Source organism: Entelurus aequoreus, linkage group LG17 (genome assembly GCF_033978785.1).
Source record: "Entelurus aequoreus isolate RoL-2023_Sb linkage group LG17, RoL_Eaeq_v1.1, whole genome shotgun sequence".
Taxonomy (NCBI): Eukaryota; Metazoa; Chordata; class Actinopteri; order Syngnathiformes; family Syngnathidae; genus Entelurus; species Entelurus aequoreus.
Window position 1 is genome coordinate 20,031,315 of NC_084747.1, and position 17,557 is coordinate 20,048,871.

General features: G+C 40.8%; 1 protein-coding gene and 8 non-coding genes across 10 annotated transcripts in view; 1 reads left to right on the forward strand and 8 right to left on the reverse strand.

The window, feature by feature from the left end:
- The window catches only part of LOC133632631 (SH2 domain-containing protein 3C-like), a 69,852-nt gene that overhangs the window by 41,751 nt on the left and 10,544 nt on the right, over nucleotides 1-17,557 (forward strand). For both annotated transcript variants that reach the window (XM_062025170.1, XM_062025171.1), the window contains 5 exons: nucleotides 184-617; nucleotides 699-814; nucleotides 883-1,054; nucleotides 13,918-14,029; nucleotides 16,594-16,800. In XM_062025170.1, the coding sequence (XP_061881154.1) occupies nucleotides 184-617; nucleotides 699-814; nucleotides 883-1,054; nucleotides 13,918-14,029; nucleotides 16,594-16,800 (1,041 nt within the window). The remainder of the gene's footprint in view (nucleotides 1-183; nucleotides 618-698; nucleotides 815-882; nucleotides 1,055-13,917; nucleotides 14,030-16,593; nucleotides 16,801-17,557) is intronic.
- Nucleotides 3,137-3,208, reverse strand: trnae-cuc (transfer RNA glutamic acid (anticodon CUC)). The gene has a single exon. It is a non-coding gene; the product is annotated as a tRNA-Glu (tRNA).
- Nucleotides 4,894-4,965, reverse strand: trnae-cuc (transfer RNA glutamic acid (anticodon CUC)). Its single transcript has one exon. It is a non-coding gene; the product is annotated as a tRNA-Glu (tRNA).
- On the reverse strand, nucleotides 5,932-6,003 carry trnae-cuc (transfer RNA glutamic acid (anticodon CUC)). Its single transcript has one exon. It is a non-coding gene; the product is annotated as a tRNA-Glu (tRNA).
- trnae-cuc (transfer RNA glutamic acid (anticodon CUC)) lies at nucleotides 6,399-6,470 on the reverse strand. Its single transcript has one exon. It is a non-coding gene; the product is annotated as a tRNA-Glu (tRNA).
- On the reverse strand, nucleotides 7,433-7,504 carry trnae-cuc (transfer RNA glutamic acid (anticodon CUC)). The gene has a single exon. It is a non-coding gene; the product is annotated as a tRNA-Glu (tRNA).
- Nucleotides 8,469-8,540, reverse strand: trnae-cuc (transfer RNA glutamic acid (anticodon CUC)). Its single transcript has one exon. It is a non-coding gene; the product is annotated as a tRNA-Glu (tRNA).
- On the reverse strand, nucleotides 12,935-13,006 carry trnae-cuc (transfer RNA glutamic acid (anticodon CUC)). Its single transcript has one exon. It is a non-coding gene; the product is annotated as a tRNA-Glu (tRNA).
- On the reverse strand, nucleotides 15,511-15,593 carry trnal-cag (transfer RNA leucine (anticodon CAG)). The gene has a single exon. It is a non-coding gene; the product is annotated as a tRNA-Leu (tRNA).

Genomic DNA, 17,557 nt, shown 5'->3' on the forward strand with positions numbered 1-17,557 from the left:
GGTTCTAAAAATTAAAAATGAAAAAATGGCCCCCGCGTGTTTTGATTTGTGAGTGGAAAACGTTTGGACACCCCTGTTTTATTGGGCAACACGAGAGGAAGAGATGACGGGCTGAAAAGAGGCGGGGCTTGTTTAGCTTGGTAGGGACTCCAGATTTCCACCCAATGCCTTCTTTGTCTGCAGATCTTCCGTCCAGAAGCTCGACTCCTTCCCTCGCAGGAAGTGGGGAGCCAGTCGTTTCTTGCACGGCGCCCATCAGCACTCTAGCCCTGCGGCCGAAAGCGGAGCGGGACGGCGCTCCAGCCGTGCCCCCGGAAGCGGAGCGGGACGGCGTGCAGCCGGATGCGGATGGCAGCTGCTACACGGAGCTACACCCGGGCCCGCAGAGCTTTGTGGAAAGGCTGCGTGCGGAGGAGCGCCCGCCGGGGGCGGAGGGCGTCCACTCCCCTCCCGTGGTGGAGACAGTGTCCTCCATCAGGCCCGCCGGGTACCGGTCGGCGCTGATGCCCGCAGAGAACAAGCCTCTGGAAGTGGGCATCCTGCAGAGGGTGAAGGCCATCTTGGCCCAGGTGGACCCGAAGACGGCGGCACAGCACATCACCAAGTGCGACTGCACGGTGCTGCCCGACCCCCGGCGCCATTATCCTCGACACGAAAACCCAGCAGGGCGTTGACGACTTTGCCTTTGCCCCTCGCAGTTGGCTCGGATACTGGAGGTGCGGCCGGAGGTGCAGAGGATGATGGGAGTCAGCTCCGGGGTGGAGCTGCTCACGCTGCCGCACGGCCAACGCCTCCGATTGGACCTGCTGGAGAGGCGAGTTGCCCCTGGACACGCCCACATTAGTCACATGATCAACGCTGTGTGTACACGTGTCCCTGCAGGCTGCACGTCATGGCCACCACGCTGGCCGTCAACCTGCTGGGCTGCACCGGCACCGCTGAGGAGCGGGCGGGCCTGCTGCACGGGATGATCCGGACGGCGGCCGAGCTCAAGAGCAACATGGGCAACATGTTTGGCTTCGCCGCCGTCATGAGGGCGCTGGAGCTGCCGCAGGTGAGCCACACCTTTTTCCCTTTTCCTCATGGCAAAGATGCCTTGCAACTTCCTGCCGTTGGTTGGTCATGTGACTGACATCGTTTGTTCCGGTGTCGCCATGAAACGTCCTCACTTACGATATTGGAGCCATGCTATCATCATTTCTTACATGCTTTTATTGTGTAGGAGTGTGAAATGTTGGAACAGGTTTGATCAAGTGGAATGAGTCAAACAGAGAACAATTTAGAATTATTATTATTATTCAAACTTTTACTTAGCATTTATTTTTAATTGTTTAATTTTGTTATTTATACTTTATTATTATTATTATTATTATTATTATTATTATTATTATTATTACTATTATTATTATTATTATTATATCATATGACATCTTTATTATCTATTATTGTGTATTATTCTATTTTATTATTTTATGTATTTATTACTTTTTTATTATTAACCATCTGGAATAGAGCTATGCTGTCTGAAGTGGAGTGGTAATTGGTTCTTAATGACACCTAGTGGCCGCAATAATTCATTTTGGAAAGTTAGCATCCACATAAAGGTTGCAAACAGCCTTTTTAAGCTCACACTGAAGCAAATGGAATGATGCGGCCATGTTTGTTACTGGATAGGTTCTGCCTTGTGTAAGTGATATGCAACTATAATTACTGAATACATGTTTATATTGACAAATATGCTGTTTTGTTGTTCAATTGTCATTACGCATGGCTAGCTTGTGTGCTATTGTGTGCTTAGCTGTTGTGTAGCTGCCAGCTCCTAGTAGCCTATGGCCTAGCATCTTTTTGTCTTTTGTAAATGACTTTAGTAAAATAGGAGAAATTGTGTTTATTGGAGAACATTTACTGTAGATGTTAACTGTCCATTCAGCTTTGCACAAGTAAACATGCTGCAGGACTGCTTGTATCGCACATGATATCACAAACACAAGTAAACACACTGCAGGACTGCTTGTATCGCACATTATATCACACACAAGTAAACAAGTTGCAGGACTGCTTGTATCGCACATGATATTGCACACAGGTAAACACGCTGCAGGACTGCTTGTATCGCACATGATATCCCACACAAGTAAACATGCTGCAGGACTGCTTGTATCGCACATGATATCACACACAAGTAAACATATTGCAGGACTGCTTGTATTGCACATGATATCACACACAAGTAAACATATTGCAGGACTGCTTGTATCGCACATGATATCACACACAAGTAAACATATTGCAGGACTGCTTGTATTGCACATGATTTCACACACAAGTAAACACTCTACAAGACTGCTTGAATCGCACATGATATCACACAAAGTAAACAATCTGCAGGACTGCTTGTATCGCACATGATATCGCACACAAGTAAACACGCTGCAGGACTGCTTGTATCGCACATGATATCACACACAAGTAAACAATCTGCAAGACTGCTTGTATCGCACACGATATCACACACAAGTAAACACGTTTCAGAAGTGTGTGTCCAGAAGAAAACGCAACCTTTTTGTCAAAGTCACTAGAAAAATTATATTTCCCTGACTGGGAATGGAACCTGGGCCGCAGCAGTCAGAAAGCCAAATCCTAACCACTAGACCACCAGGGAATTGACAGATATCTGTACGAGCAACTTCTTCCTCTCAGAGGTGGAGTCATACATGAAGGAAAACGTGTGTGATTTCATGATTGATGACTTTAGCTGAATGGTAGCGTGCTAGCTTAACATGTGAGATTTAGTGAGATCGATGGCTGAATTCTTCAGTCTGGTCTCTGGACTGTCTAAGAAGTGTCATGTAATACTGAACATGTTATTTATTTATTTGATGGATGGGTAGCACGCTAGTTAGCATGTGAAAGAGGTAGTGGTATGGATGCTTTTCTTGGTGGTGTATTACACCACAATCCCTGTGCCAACCCACTCTTACAGGGGAATTAGCTCAAAGGTAGGGTAGCAAGATTGACAACGGAAAACACACGTTCTGGGACTGTTGTGTCAAACTACAAGGTCAGCCATGTTTCTTAGGAACTCTTAAGTTCCTCACATTATTCACCACTCAGACATAGTTGCTAAAATGCTAAGTTCCCTGACCGGGAATCGAACCCGGGCCGCGGCGGTGAGAGCGCCGAATCCTAACCACTAGACCACCAGGGACTTGATGGATGTCTGTATGAAACTCAAACTTTGAGTGTGACAGTCACGTGTTACAGGACACTTCTTAGACAGTCCAGAGACCAGACTGAAGAATTCAGCCATCGATCTCGCTACCTCTCACATATTAAGCTAGCATACTAACATTTAAGCTAATTCCTGCTAAAGTCATCAATCATGATATCACCATACTTGCCAACCCTCCCGTTTTTAGCGGGAGAATCCCGATATTCAGCGCCTCTCCCGACAACCTCCCGACAGAGATTTTCTCCCGACAAACTCCCGGTATTCAGCCGGAGCTGGAGGCCACGCCCCCCCAAAAAAAAGTCTGCCGCAGCTGCGATTGGACCTGACCAGCCTCCGGGTACAAGTACTGGAGTACCAATTGCTTGGCAGTGAAGATCTTCCCCAGGAAGCAAGGATTGACCGGTTGCTAGGGAGAGATGGAAGATTCCACACTCTCGTGCATTTGATGAAAGCACTTTTGTGCGTGCCACACAGCAATGCATCATCAGAGAGGGTGCTCAGCATGGTTAGAAAAATAGTGACAGAGAATAGAAAGAGGATGGACAATTCAACCCTTAACAAAGCATTGTACTTTCAAGTACAACAATGAGTAGATGAGTGTTGTGTGTGTGTGTGTATATGTGTAAATAAATGAACACTAAAATTCAAGTATTTCTTTTATTTATATATATATAATAAAATAAATATATATATATATACATATATATATATATATATAGCTAGAATTTACTGAAAGTCAAGTATATATATGAAATACTTGAGTTGGTGAATTCTAGCTGTAAATATACTCTCCTCTTAACCACGCCCCTAACCACGCCCCCCACCTCCCGATATTGGAGGTCTCAAGGTTGGCAAGTATGGATATCACACACGTTTTCCTTCATGTACGACTCCACCTCTGAGAGGAAGAAGTTGCTCAAACAGGCATCCATCAAGTCCCTGGTGGTCTAGTGGTTAGGATTGGTCCCTCTTATTGCCGTGTTCTGGGTCTGAAAATAGCCTTTTGGCGACAGGGAGTATTTACAGGGGAATTAGCTCAAATGGTAGAGCGCTCGCTTAGCATGTGAGAGGTAGCGGGATCGATGCCCGCATTCTCCAGTGGAACTTTTTAGAGTTTGTAAGCCGACCCCATGTGTGCAGTCGTCCATCTTGTGGGACACATGTGGACGTTAGTAAAGTCTGTATGACGGGGACAGCTGGAAGTGGGCGTGGCCTTCAGGATACACACACTGTAGTATTACTTTAAAGTACTGCAGTAACACTCTTACTAAAATATAAGACGCTGACAAAGGCACTGAAATAGTCCAAAGTCTGGACTTTTACCGATTGACTGACGTTTGTGTGATTGTGTCTGATAGCAGCTAGCTTAGCTTGTCTTGCAGGGGAATTAGCTCAAATGGTAGAGCGCTCGCTTAGCATGTGAGAGGTAGCGGAATCGATGCCCGCATTCTCCAGTGGAACTTTTTAGATAGGGAATAAAAAAGGAGTTTGGCATATGAGAGAGTTAGCTCAAATGGTAGCAAAATTAACAATTGTGTTCGCCACATGAAAACACCTTTTGACAATGTTGTTGTTGTCAAACTACAAGGTCAGCCATGTTTTTAGGGACTCTGAAGTTCTCACATTATTCACCACTCAGACATAGTTGCTAAAATGCTAAGTTCCCTGACCGGGAATCGAACCCCGGCCACGGCGGTGAGAGCGCCGAATCCTAACCACTAGACCACCAGGGACTTGATTGGAAGACTGTATGAGAGTCACGCTTTGAGTGTGACAGTCAGGTGTTACATGATACTTCTTAGACAGTCCAGAGACCAGACTGAAGAATTCAGCCATCGATCTCGCTAACTCTCACATGTTAAGCTAGCATACTACCATTTAAGCTAATTCCTGCTAAAGTCATCAATCATGACATCACACACGTTTTCCTTCATGTACGACTCCACCTCTGAGAGGAAGAAGTTGCTCATACAGACATCCATCAAGTCCCTAGTGGTCTAGTTGTTAGGATTGGTCCCTCATAATGCCGTGTTCTGGGTCTGAAAATAGCCTTTTGGCGACAGAGAGTATTTACAGGGGAATTAGCTCAAATGGTAGAGCGCTCGCTTAGCATGTGAGAGGTAGCGGGATCGATGCCCGCATTCTCCAGTGGAACTTTTAAGAGTTTGTGAGCCGACCCCATGTGTGCAGTCGTCCATCTTGTGGGACACGTGTGGACGTCAGTAAAGTCTGTATGACGGGGACAGCTGGAAGTGGGCGTGGCCTTCAGGATACACACACTGTAGTATTACTTTAAAGTACTGCAGTAACACTCTTACTAAAATATAAGACGTTGACAAAGGCACTGAAATAGTCCAAAGTCTGGACTTCTGCCGACTGACTGACGTTTGTGTGATTGTGTCTGATAGCAGCTAGCTTAGCTTGTCTTGCAGGGGAATTAGCTCAAATGGTAGAGCGCTCGCTTAGCATGTGAGAGGTAGCGGGATCGATGCCCGCATTCTCCAGTGGAACTTTTTCGACAGGGAATAAAAAATGAGTTTGGCATATGAGAGAGTTAGCAAAATTAACAATTGTGTTCTCCACATGAAAACACCTTTTGACAATGTTGTTGTTGTCAAACTACAAGGTCAGCCATGGTTTTAGGGACTCTGAAGTTCTCACATTATTCACCACTCAGACATAGTTGCTAAAATGCTAAGTTCCCTGACCGGGAATCGAACCCGGGCCGCGGCGGTGAGAGCGCCGAATCCTAACCACTAGACCACCAGGGACTTGACTTGAAGACTGTATGAGAGTCACGCTTTGAGTGTGACAGTCAGGTGTTACATGATACTTCTTAGACAGTCCGAAAAAAGCCTGGGTCCGAAAAAAGCCTTTTGGCGACAGAGAGTATTTACAGGGGAATTAGCTCAAATGGTAGAGCGCTCGCTTAGCATGTGAGAGGTAGCGGGATCGATGCCCGCATTCTCCAGTGGAACTTTTTCGACAGGGAATAAAAAATGAGTTTGGCATATGAGAGAGTTAGCAAGATTGACAACTGTGTTCTCCACATGAAAACACCTTTTGACAATGTTGTTGTTGTCAAACTACAAGGTCAGCCATGGTTTTAGGGACTCTGAAGTTCTCACATTATTCACCACTCAGACATAGTTGCTAAAATGCTAAGTTCCCTGACCGGGAATCGAACCCGGGCCGCGGCGGTGAGAGCGCCGAATCCTAACCACTAGACCACCAGGGACTTGATGGAAGACTGTATGTGCCTCACGCTTTGGTGTGACAGTCAGGTGTTACATGACACTTCTTAGACAGTCCAGAGACCAGACTGAAGAATTCAGCCATCGATCTCGCTAACTCTCACATGTTAAGCTAGCATGCTAACATTTAAGTTAATTCCCGCTAAAGTCATCAATCATGATATCACACACGTTTTCCTTCATGTACGACTCCACCTCTGAGAGGAAGAAGTTGCTCATACAGACATCCATCAAGTCCCTGGTGGTCTAGTGGTTAGGATTGGTCCCTCATAATGCCGTGTTCTGGGTCCGAAAAAAGCCTTTTGGCGACAGAGTATTTACAGGGGAATTAGCTCAAATGGTAGAGCGCTCGCTTAGCATGTGAGAGGTAGCGGGATCGATGCCCGTATTCTCCAGTGGAACTTTTTAGAGTTTGTAAGCCGACCCCATGTGTGCAGTCGTCCATCTTGTGGGACACGTGTGGACGTCAGTAAAGTCTGTATGACGGGGACAGCTGGAAGTGGGCGTGGCCTTCAGGATACACACACTGTAGTATTACTTTAAAGTACTGCAGTAACACTCTTACTAAAATATAAGACGTTGACTAAGGCACTGAAATAGTCCAAAGTCTGGACTTCTACCGACTGACTGACGTTTGTGTGATTGTGTCTGATAGCAGCTAGCTCAGCTTGTCTTGCAGGGGAATTAGCTCAAATGGTAGAGCGCTCGCTTAGCATGTGAGAGGTAGCGGGATCGATGCCCGCATTCTCCAGTGGAACTTTTTCGACAGGGAATAAAAAATGAGTTTGGCATATGAAAGAGTTAGCAAAATTAACAATTGTGTTCTCCACATGAAAACACCTTTTGACAATGTTGTTGTTGTCAAACTACAAGGTCAGCCATGGTTTTAGGGACTCTGAAGTTCTCACATTATTCACCACTCAGACATAGTTGCTAAAATGCTAAGTTCCCTGACCGGGAATCGAACCCGGGCCGCGGCGGTGAGAGCGCCGAATCCTAACCACTAGACCACCAGGGACTTGATGGAAGACTGTATGTGCCTCACGCTTTGGTGTGACAGTCAGGTGTTACATGACACTTCTTAGACAGTCCAGAGACCAGACTGAAGAATTCAGCCATCGATCTCGCTAACTCTCACATGTTAAGCTAGCATGCTAACATTTAAGTTAATTCCCGCTAAAGTCATCAATCATGATATCACACACGTTTTCCTTCATGTACGACTCCACCTCTGAGAGGAAGAAGTTGCTCATACAGACATCCATCAAGTCCCTGGTGGTCTAGTGGTTAGGATTGGTCCCTCATAATGCCGTGTTCTGGGTCCGAAAAAAGCCTTTTGGCGACAGAGAGTATTTACAGGGGAATTAGCTCAAATGGTAGAGCGCTCGCTTAGCATGTGAGAGGTAGCGGGATCGATGCCCGTGTTCTCCAGTGGAACTTCTTAGAGTTTGTAAGCCGACCCCATGTGTGCAGTCGTCCATCTTGTGGGACACGTGTGGACGTCAGTAAAGTCTGTATGACGGGGACAGCTGGAAGTGGGCGTGGCCTTCAGGATACACACACTGTAGTATTACTTTAAAGTACTGCAGTAACACTCTTACTAAAATATAAGACGTTGACAAAGGCACTGAAATAGTCCAAAGTCTGGACTTCTGCCGACTGACTGACGTTTGTGTGATTGTGTCTGATAGCAGCTAGCTTAGCTTGTCTTGCAGGGGAATTAGCTCAAATGGTAGAGCGCTCGCTTAGCATGTGAGAGGTAGCGGGATCGATGCCCGCATTCTCCAGTGGAACTTTTTCGACAGGGAATGAAAAATGAGTTTGGCATATGAGAGAGTTAGCAAAATTAACAATTGTGTTCTCCACATGAAAACACCTTTTGACAATGTTGTTGTTGTCAAACTACAAGGTCAGCCATGGTTTTAGGGACTCTGAAGTTCTCACATTATTCACCACTCAGACATAGTTGCTAAAATGCTAAGTTCCCTGACCGGGAATCGAACCCGGGCCGCGGCGGTGAGAGCGCCGAATCCTAACCACTAGACCACCAGGGACTTGACTTGAAGACTGTATGAGAGTCACGCTTTGAGTGTGACAGTCAGGTGTTACATGACACTTCTTAGACAGTCCGAAAAAAGCCTGGGTCCGAAAAAAGCCTTTTGGCGACAGAGAGTATTTACAGGGGAATTAGCTCAAATGGTAGAGCGCTCGCTTAGCATGTGAGAGGTAGCGGGATCGATGCCCGCATTCTCCAGTGGAACTTTTTCGACAGGGAATAAAAAATGAGTTTGGCATATGAGAGAGTTAGCAAGATTGACAACTGTGTTCTCCACATGAAAACACCTTTTGACAATGTTGTTGTTGTCAAACTACAAGGTCAGCCATGGTTTTAGGGACTCTGAAGTTCTATGCTATCAGACACAATCACACAAACATCAGTCAATCGGCAGAAGTCCAGACTTTGGACAATTTCAGTGCCTTTGTCGACGTCTGACACAGTGTTGGCGCTAGGAATTGTCAAAATGGGGGTCCCTGGGACCCAATCAAGTCATACAAACGGGGGCCCACAGTAAATTTTTGGGGTCCCACATTTTTGTAAGCGTTTTGAAAACACATGATAAATGTACGCATTATCCTGTTATATCTCACATTCTATATTGTGTTTTGTTACAAACGTTACTTCACTCATTGAAAAAATAATACAAAAGAAAACAATTGTTTATGCATATGTAAATGTATTCAGTTATAAACATTCATTCACTTTCTTCTTTCCCTCATGGATCTAAACTTTACAGCTGCCGCTAGTTTTGTCTATATTTTTATTTAATAAGTTGTAGGTGTATTTATTTCAGTATAAAAGTGTAAAAAGTGTTTTACTTCGGTCATGAAATGATGATAATGGTGTGCCAGGGCATACATGCATATGACAAATGTAATTGATTATTCTCACCTGTATGTAGATCATTAAAAAGTGCCACATCTACAGGTGATTACTCTTTTGCAAAATGGAAGCTTACACAGATACAATTTAATTCTGAGAATGTCATCCAGGAAAGTTTTTAAACGTTTCACTTGAATCCATGTCATTTACAGTATTTGCACAAAACTTAGAAACAGTTTCATCTCAAATTCTCCTAGGGTGTATTGTGTCAGTGAATTTGCCAGCGATCATAACCAGTCAGAGTCATCCAGGGACGTGCACATGATTATAGAGGGGCAGGGGCTCAAAGTCAGAAAAGGGCAGGAATTTTTTTTTTGGTCCTTTACACAATATGGAAATGAATGTAAAATTAAATTTGCTAATAGGAAGCTAACTACTTAGCTGTGTGTCCTTTGTAGGTGTCAACAAATTATGGTCATAATGAGTTAATTCACATTATCATAGGCTTGGAAGACATGAAAAGCAACAAAACACTGGTTTGTTATTAGACTATTTATTGTTAAAGCACTTTAAAATTGAACATTGAACAGTGCAACATGAACTTTGAAAAAAAAATACAAAAATAAATACCCAAATGGAAAAAACTTCAATGTGAAAATCTGTCCTTCTTCCCTTAACTTGATGAAAACACCATCAAGTTGTAACTTATGGTCTTTCCCACTTAATGCTCAGACTAAACAACTGAAACGCAATACAGGGCCAAAAATATTGACCAAGGGCCAGTAGGGCTGTATCCTTTCTTTTTTTGGCATTGTGCTGCAGGCATAATCAACATGAATCAAGTTTAAATACAGATGGTAATATTCCTAACAGATAACCTACATCTTATATCCCCAGAATGCTGAAATTATTATTATTATTAATAATAATAATAATAATTATTATTATTATTATTATCATTATCATTATTCTTCTTCTTATTATTGTTATTATTATCATTATTATTATTTTGTTAACCCACACAGTAATAGCAAAGTCACAATAAACTTTATATCTAAAACTCTACTGTGAGAAAAATGTGATCCGCCGTAAACACAGTGCATTTTATTTTGAAAATTAACCCGGTGTTTTATTTTGTATTTTGTTCACTACTTCCTGTCCCGCACGATCCGCTCTGCTCTGTGCGGACTTGATGTGCCGTGCTCAATTGATGCGCCGTGCTCCGACGTCCGGCCAAAACAGAAGCTGACACATTGACTAATAGAATAATACAGCGTTTTTCTGAAATATTACCCATGTTAGATGCTGAATAAGTGGACGGCGACTAGACCATAACTCACAGGTTCAAGTTGTTCCACTGTCACGTCTCAGGGGCGCAGTTGGCTCTCTCTCCTCTCACTTACTCACTCACTCACCCGGTATTACAAGAAAACGTGTTTTTGTACCGCTGTATTTTTTACATCTCTGACAGGTATTTATTAAAGTTGTTTAAAGGAAAAAAAACAAAAAAAACACACACACAGGCAGAGGGCACTTTTTAAGACGAGGCAAAAAAGGGCAGGGGCTCGAGCACCCATAGGGCCCTATGTGTGCACGTGCCTGGAGTCATCAATCATGATATCACTCATTTTTGTACTGACTTAGCATTTATCTGATCACTGACGGTATAGCAGTTGAGCTAAAAGACCGAGTACGGCCAAAATAAATTGCATGATTAAACTTAAGTCTGTACATGATTACTGATATAATATGTTCTGATTAATCACATGATTAACTTGTTACTATGACAGCTCTAGTTCCTAGTAATATGTATAGATTGTTCAACTGCTGTGCCAATGTGTCTGTTCTTCTTATTTATCTTTCGCTTGTGTTGTTGCCCAAAAAGAAATTTCAAGTGATATTTTTTGTATGACTATTGTTAGTACGTTTGAGAGGCATTGTTAATGTTCTAACTATATTAAAGTGTATTTTTCTACAAGATCTCTCTTTTTGATGTAACAATAACATTTTCATTAATGTTTCATAGGTTGAGCATCACATGAAAAAAATCTTGCAAAAAAGAAAAAAAGTAGGCTGAAATATTATGTATCACCGACTAACTTTTTTTGTGATTAATAAAATTAGTCCAAATTCAAAAGTTTGGTTGTTGATGATGCTAAATATGTACAGAATAAACCACATGAAGTTAGTACATCAATTGAAGAAAATAGAAGGTGGACACATTTTATGGCAGCACAGAAATATGCTGAAATATTCGGTATCCCCTACTAACTTTTTTATAATTAATCAAATGATTCCAAATGTACACATTTAGCTGTAAATGATACTCAAAGTGTACATCATAAACCACATGTAGTTACTACATCATTTGAGGGAAATAGAAGGGGGAGAAAGCGATAAGCGATAAAAAAATATATATATATATATAATAAATAGATAAAAAACAAACCGGAAATCTGACCCGGAGAAGGCAGGGTCGGTAAAAAAAATAAAATAAAATAATGAACCCCAAAAATTTACTGTGGGACCCCATTTTAATGACTTGATGGGGTTCCAGGGACCCCCATATTGAAAATCCTTAGCGCCAACACTGTGTAAGACGCTGACAAAGGGACTGAAATCGGTAGGTTGTGAGTTCAAACCCCGGCCGAGTCATACCAAAGACTATAAAAAAATGGGACCCATTACCTCCCTGCTTGGCACTCAGCATCAAGGGTTGGAATTGGGGGTTAAATCACCAAAATGATTCCCGGGCGCGGCACCGCTGCTGCCCACTGCTCCCCTCACCTCCCAGGGGGTGAACAAGGGGATGGGTCAAATGCAGAGGACAAATTTCACCACACCTAGTGTGTGTGACAATCATTGGTACCTTAACTTTAACTTTAAAATAGTCCAAAGTCTGGACTTCTGCCGATTGACTGATTTTTGTGTGATTGTGTCTGATAGCAGCTAGCTTAGCTTGTCTTGCAGGGGAATTAGCTCAAATGGTAGAGCGCTCGCTTAGCATGTGAGAGGTAGCGGGATCGATGCCGGCATTCTCCACGGGAACTTTTTCGACAGGGAATAAAAAAGGACTTCAGTATATGAGAGAGTTAGCTCAAATGGTAGCATGTTAGCTTAACATGTGAGATTTAGTGAGATCCATGGCTGAATTCTTCAGTCTGGTCTCTGGATTGTCTAAGAAGTGTCATGTAATACTGAACATCTGTTATTTATTTATTTGTAATATCATAGTTGTTAGCTACACGATGATAGCAGCTAGCAGTCCAAAATGCTTTACAGGAGAATTAGCTTCAAGGGTAGCACGCTAGTTAGCATGTGAACGAGGTAGCGGTATGGATGCTTTTCTTGGAGGTGTATTACACCACAATCCCTGTGCCAACCCACCCTTACAGGGGAATTAGCTCAAATGGTAGCATGCTAGCTTAGTTAGGTAGCAAGATTGACAAATGAAAACACACGTTCTGGGACTGTTTTGTCAAACTACAAGGTCAGCCATGTTTTTTTAGGAACTCTTAAGTTCCTCACATTATTCACCACTCAAGACAAAATTGCCAAAATGCTAAGTTCCCTGACCGGGAATCGAACCCGGGCCGCGGCGGTGAGAGCGCCGAATCCTAACCACTAGACCACCAGGGACTTGATGGAAGATACTTTGAGTGTGACAGTCACGTGTTACATGATACTTCTTAGACAGTCCAGAGACCAGACTGAAGAATTCAGCCATCGATCTCGCTAACTCTCACATGTTAAGCTAGCATGCTACCATTTAAGCTAATTCCTGCTAAAGTCATCAATCATGATAACACACACGTTTTCCTTCATGTACGACTCCACCTCTGAGAGGAAGAAGTTGCTCATACAGACATCCATCAAGTCCCTGGTGGTCTAGTGGTTAGGATTGGTCCCTCATATTGCCGTGTTCTGGGTCCGACTATGGTCCAGGGAAAATAGCATTTTGGCAAAAAGGAACCTTTACAGGGGAATTAGCTCAAATGGTAGAGCACTAGCTTAGCATGTGAGAGGTAGCGGGATGGATGCCCGCATTCTCCAGTGGAACTTTTTAGAGTTTGTGAGCCGACCCCATGTGTGCAGTCGTCCATCTTGTGGGACACGTGTGGACGTCAGTAAAGTCTGTATGACGGGGACAGCTGGAAGTGGGCGTGGCCTTCAGGATACACACACTGTAGTATTACTTTAAAGTACTGCAGTAACACTCTTACTAAAATATAAGACGCTGACAAAGGGACTGAAATAGTCCAAAGTCTGGACTTTTGTCGATTGACTGACGTTTGTGTGATTGTGTCTGATAGCAGCTAGCTTAGCTTGACTTGCAGGGGAATTAGCTCAAATGGTAGAGTGCTCAAGGTCAGCCATGATTTTAGGGACCCTGAAGTTCTCACATTATTCACCACTCAGACATTGTTGCTAAAATACTATAAAGTTCCCTGACCGAGAATCACACCTGGGCCACGGGAGTGAGCGCACCGAATCCTAACCACTAGACCACCAGGGACTGGAAGTGATTTCTGACTCTGTCACTCGGCCAGGTGACGCGTCTCGAGCACACCTGGGCGACATTACGCCAGCGGCACACAGAGGGCGCCATTCTCTACCAGAAAACTCTGCGGCCCTTCATGAAGAGCCTGAATGAAGGCAAAGGTATGATACACTATTTTACCAGTGATACCATGTTGTGATATAATTTTTTCTTATTGTTTCTTGTCTTAGAAGGATTAGTCACACTTGGAATGTAGCAAGATGTTGACTTTAATGATTATTCATGACTTGATGTACTACATCATGATTAGGGATGGTACTGTTCACATTGAAGATACGGTACCAATTCCAGGTGCCTAGGAGTCAATACTGGGACTCAAAGGTACCAATTTTTGGAAAATCTGTTTTTGTTTTATTATTTATTTATTTTCCGAATGACAGCGCTTTTTACCCTCTCTCTCTCTCTCTCTCTATATATATATATATATATATATATATATATATATGTATATATATATATATACATATATATATATATATATATATATATATATATATATATATATATATGTATATATATATATACATATATATATATATATATATATATATATATATATATATATATATATATATATATATATATATATACATGTCTAACATTTTAAGCATTTTAAACATTTAAACATTTTTCAACATTTCAAAGCATTTTTAGCATTTTAAGAATAGTAAAATATGTAAACATGTCTAACATTTTTCAAACATTTTTTTAAATTTTCAAACATTTTTAACATTTTTCAAACCTTTTTTAAGCATTTTAAAAAAAGTTTTAAATGTTAAACAGTTCAAAGCATTTTTAACATTTTAAAATATGTCTAACATTTATAAAACATTTTAAACATTTTTCAAACATTTTTAAGCATTTTAAAAAAAGTTTTAAATGTTAAACAGTTCAAAGCATTTTTAAACACTGTAAAATGTTAAACATTTCACAGCATTTTTAACATTTTAAAATATGTCTAACATTTATAAAACATTTTTAACATTTTTTAAACATTTTTAAGCATTTTTAAAAAAGTTTTAAATGTTAAACAGTTCAAAGCATTTTTAACATTTTACAAAATGTTATACATGTTTAACATTTTTAAACATTTTAAATCTTTTGTTGTAAACATTTTAAAACAAGTTTTACGTTTTAAAATATGTTAAACATGTTTTTTTTTTTTTAACATTTTTCAAACATTTTTGACATTTAAAAAATGTCAAACATTTCCAAGCATTTTTAACATTTAAAAATACTTTAACATTTTCATAGATAAAGTTGGTATTTGTTGTCAAAAATGACTGATAACGTTAGCATGTTGACATAGGAAAAGTTGGCGTACTTCTGACAATGCCATGTATCGAAGCCAAGATTTTTAGGTTTATACAAATCAACTTTTTCAAAAATATTAGCATTCAAATGTTAACATGCTAAAATTGGAGAAGTTAACATACTTCTAAAATGGCGCCAAGTAGTTGTAGTTAGAATGCTAATGTTAGAATGCTAATGTTAGCATGATAACACAGGAAAAGTTCATCATATCATAGACAAGATGAATTAGTAACTTTCTTCTCACAGTGAGGAAAATCAAAAAGCTTTTTGTCAGAAGTGGGATTCGAACCCACGCCTACAGAGTAGACTACGACCTGAACGTAGCGCCTTAGACCGCTCGGCCATCCTGACAGCCATAGGGGTTAATGCGCTCACACATGCTAATAGTTTAATGGCTTCATATATAAAGTTGGTATTTGTTATCAGATATTACTCTTTTATAATTGAATATATCATTTTGATTGAAGCTAAAAAGCTTGCATAAAACATTAGCATGCTAACGTTAGCTTGTTGTAATGGGAACAGTTAGTATACCTGCAAGATGGAGACATGTCTCAAAACCCATAAATTTTAGCTTTCAATCATCAAAATGAGCTAAAATGCTAGCATAAAACATTAGCACGCTAATGTTAGCATGATAATATAAAAACATTAGCATACCTTTAAGATGGCACCAAGTATCAAAAGCCATGATTTTTAGGTTCAAATAATTACAAATTAATTTTTTAATTTTTTTTAAACAATTAACACATTTTTAACATTTTTAACATTCTCAACATTTTAACATTTAAAAAATACACACATTAACATAAACATGTACATGTTTAACATAAACATTTTTTAACATTTTCAACATTTTAAAACATTTTTAAAGATTTTTAACATTTTAAATATTTAAAATATTGTCATACACTTTAAAGATTTTTAACATTAACATTTTTTTTTACCATTTGAAATCATTTAAAAACATTTTAAAAATTTAAAAATGTTTTGATATTTTACATTTTCTAACACATTTTTAAATTTGTAAACATTTTCAAACAATTTTACATTTTAAAACATTTTTACATTTTAGGCATTTTAAATAATTTAAACATTTTTAAACATCACTAAAAACGCTAATGCTAATCAGTAGTATATCTATGGCAATTCCAATGTGAATTCGCATCAAGCTAGTGGAGTCTTATTGTACATTATCCAAAGCTTTGCAAGGGGAATTAGCTCAAATGGTAGAGCGCTTGCTTAGCATGCGAGAGGTAGCGGGGTCGATGCCCGCATTCTCCAGACTTCTTTATTTTTGTGCGGTTCCAACTGTCCTGACGCCTCTCCGGACGTCATGTCTGTGCCGCAGAAAGCTGTCCTCTGTCCAGCACCAGCTTCCCGCACATACTGCCCCTCCTCTACCTGCTGGAGAGAGGCGTGGCGCTGGGCGAGGGGGCGGAGCCTTGGGAGACGGCGGAGGACGGCGTGGACGTGGTCATGTTGCATCTCGGGGTGGCCAGGACCGTGGCACAAATGGGCGACGTCTACAGGTCCAACGCTGAGAGCAAACTGCAAGGTCAAAACACACACACACAAAAATATGTATTTTCTTAAATACGTGTCTCAAAACCCATGAATTTTAGGTTTACACAAATAAAATTAGCAAAATGTTACCATTAAACGTTAGCATGCTAGCCTTAGCGTGTTATAATGAAATAGTTAGGATACTTGCAAGAAAGAGATATGTCTCAAAACCCATTAATTTTAGGTTTATACGAATACATTAGCAAAAAAGTTTGCATAAAACGTTAGCATGCCAATTTTACCGCGTTATAATGGGAACAGTTAGCATACTTGCAAGAAAGAGATGTGTCTCAAAACCCATGAATTTTAGGTTCATACGAATAAAGTAGCAAAAATGTTTGCATAAAACATTAGCATGCTAACGTTAGCATGTTATAATGGGGATAGTTAGCATACTTGCAAGAAAGAGATATGTCTCAAAACCCATGAATTTTAGGTTCATACGAATAAAATAGCAAAAATGTTTGCATAAAACATTAGCATGCTAACGTTAGCATGTTATAATGGGGATAGTTAGCATACTTGCAAGAAAGAGATATTACTCAAAACCCATGAATTTTAGGTTTACACAAATAAAATTTGCAAAATGTTAGCATTACATGTTAGCCTGCTAACGTTAGCATGCTATAATGGAATAGATAGCATACTTGCAAGAAAGCGACGTCTCAAAACCCATGAATTTTAGGTTTACACAAACAAATTAGCAAACATTTTTGCATCAAACGTTAGCATGCTCATTTTAGCGTGTT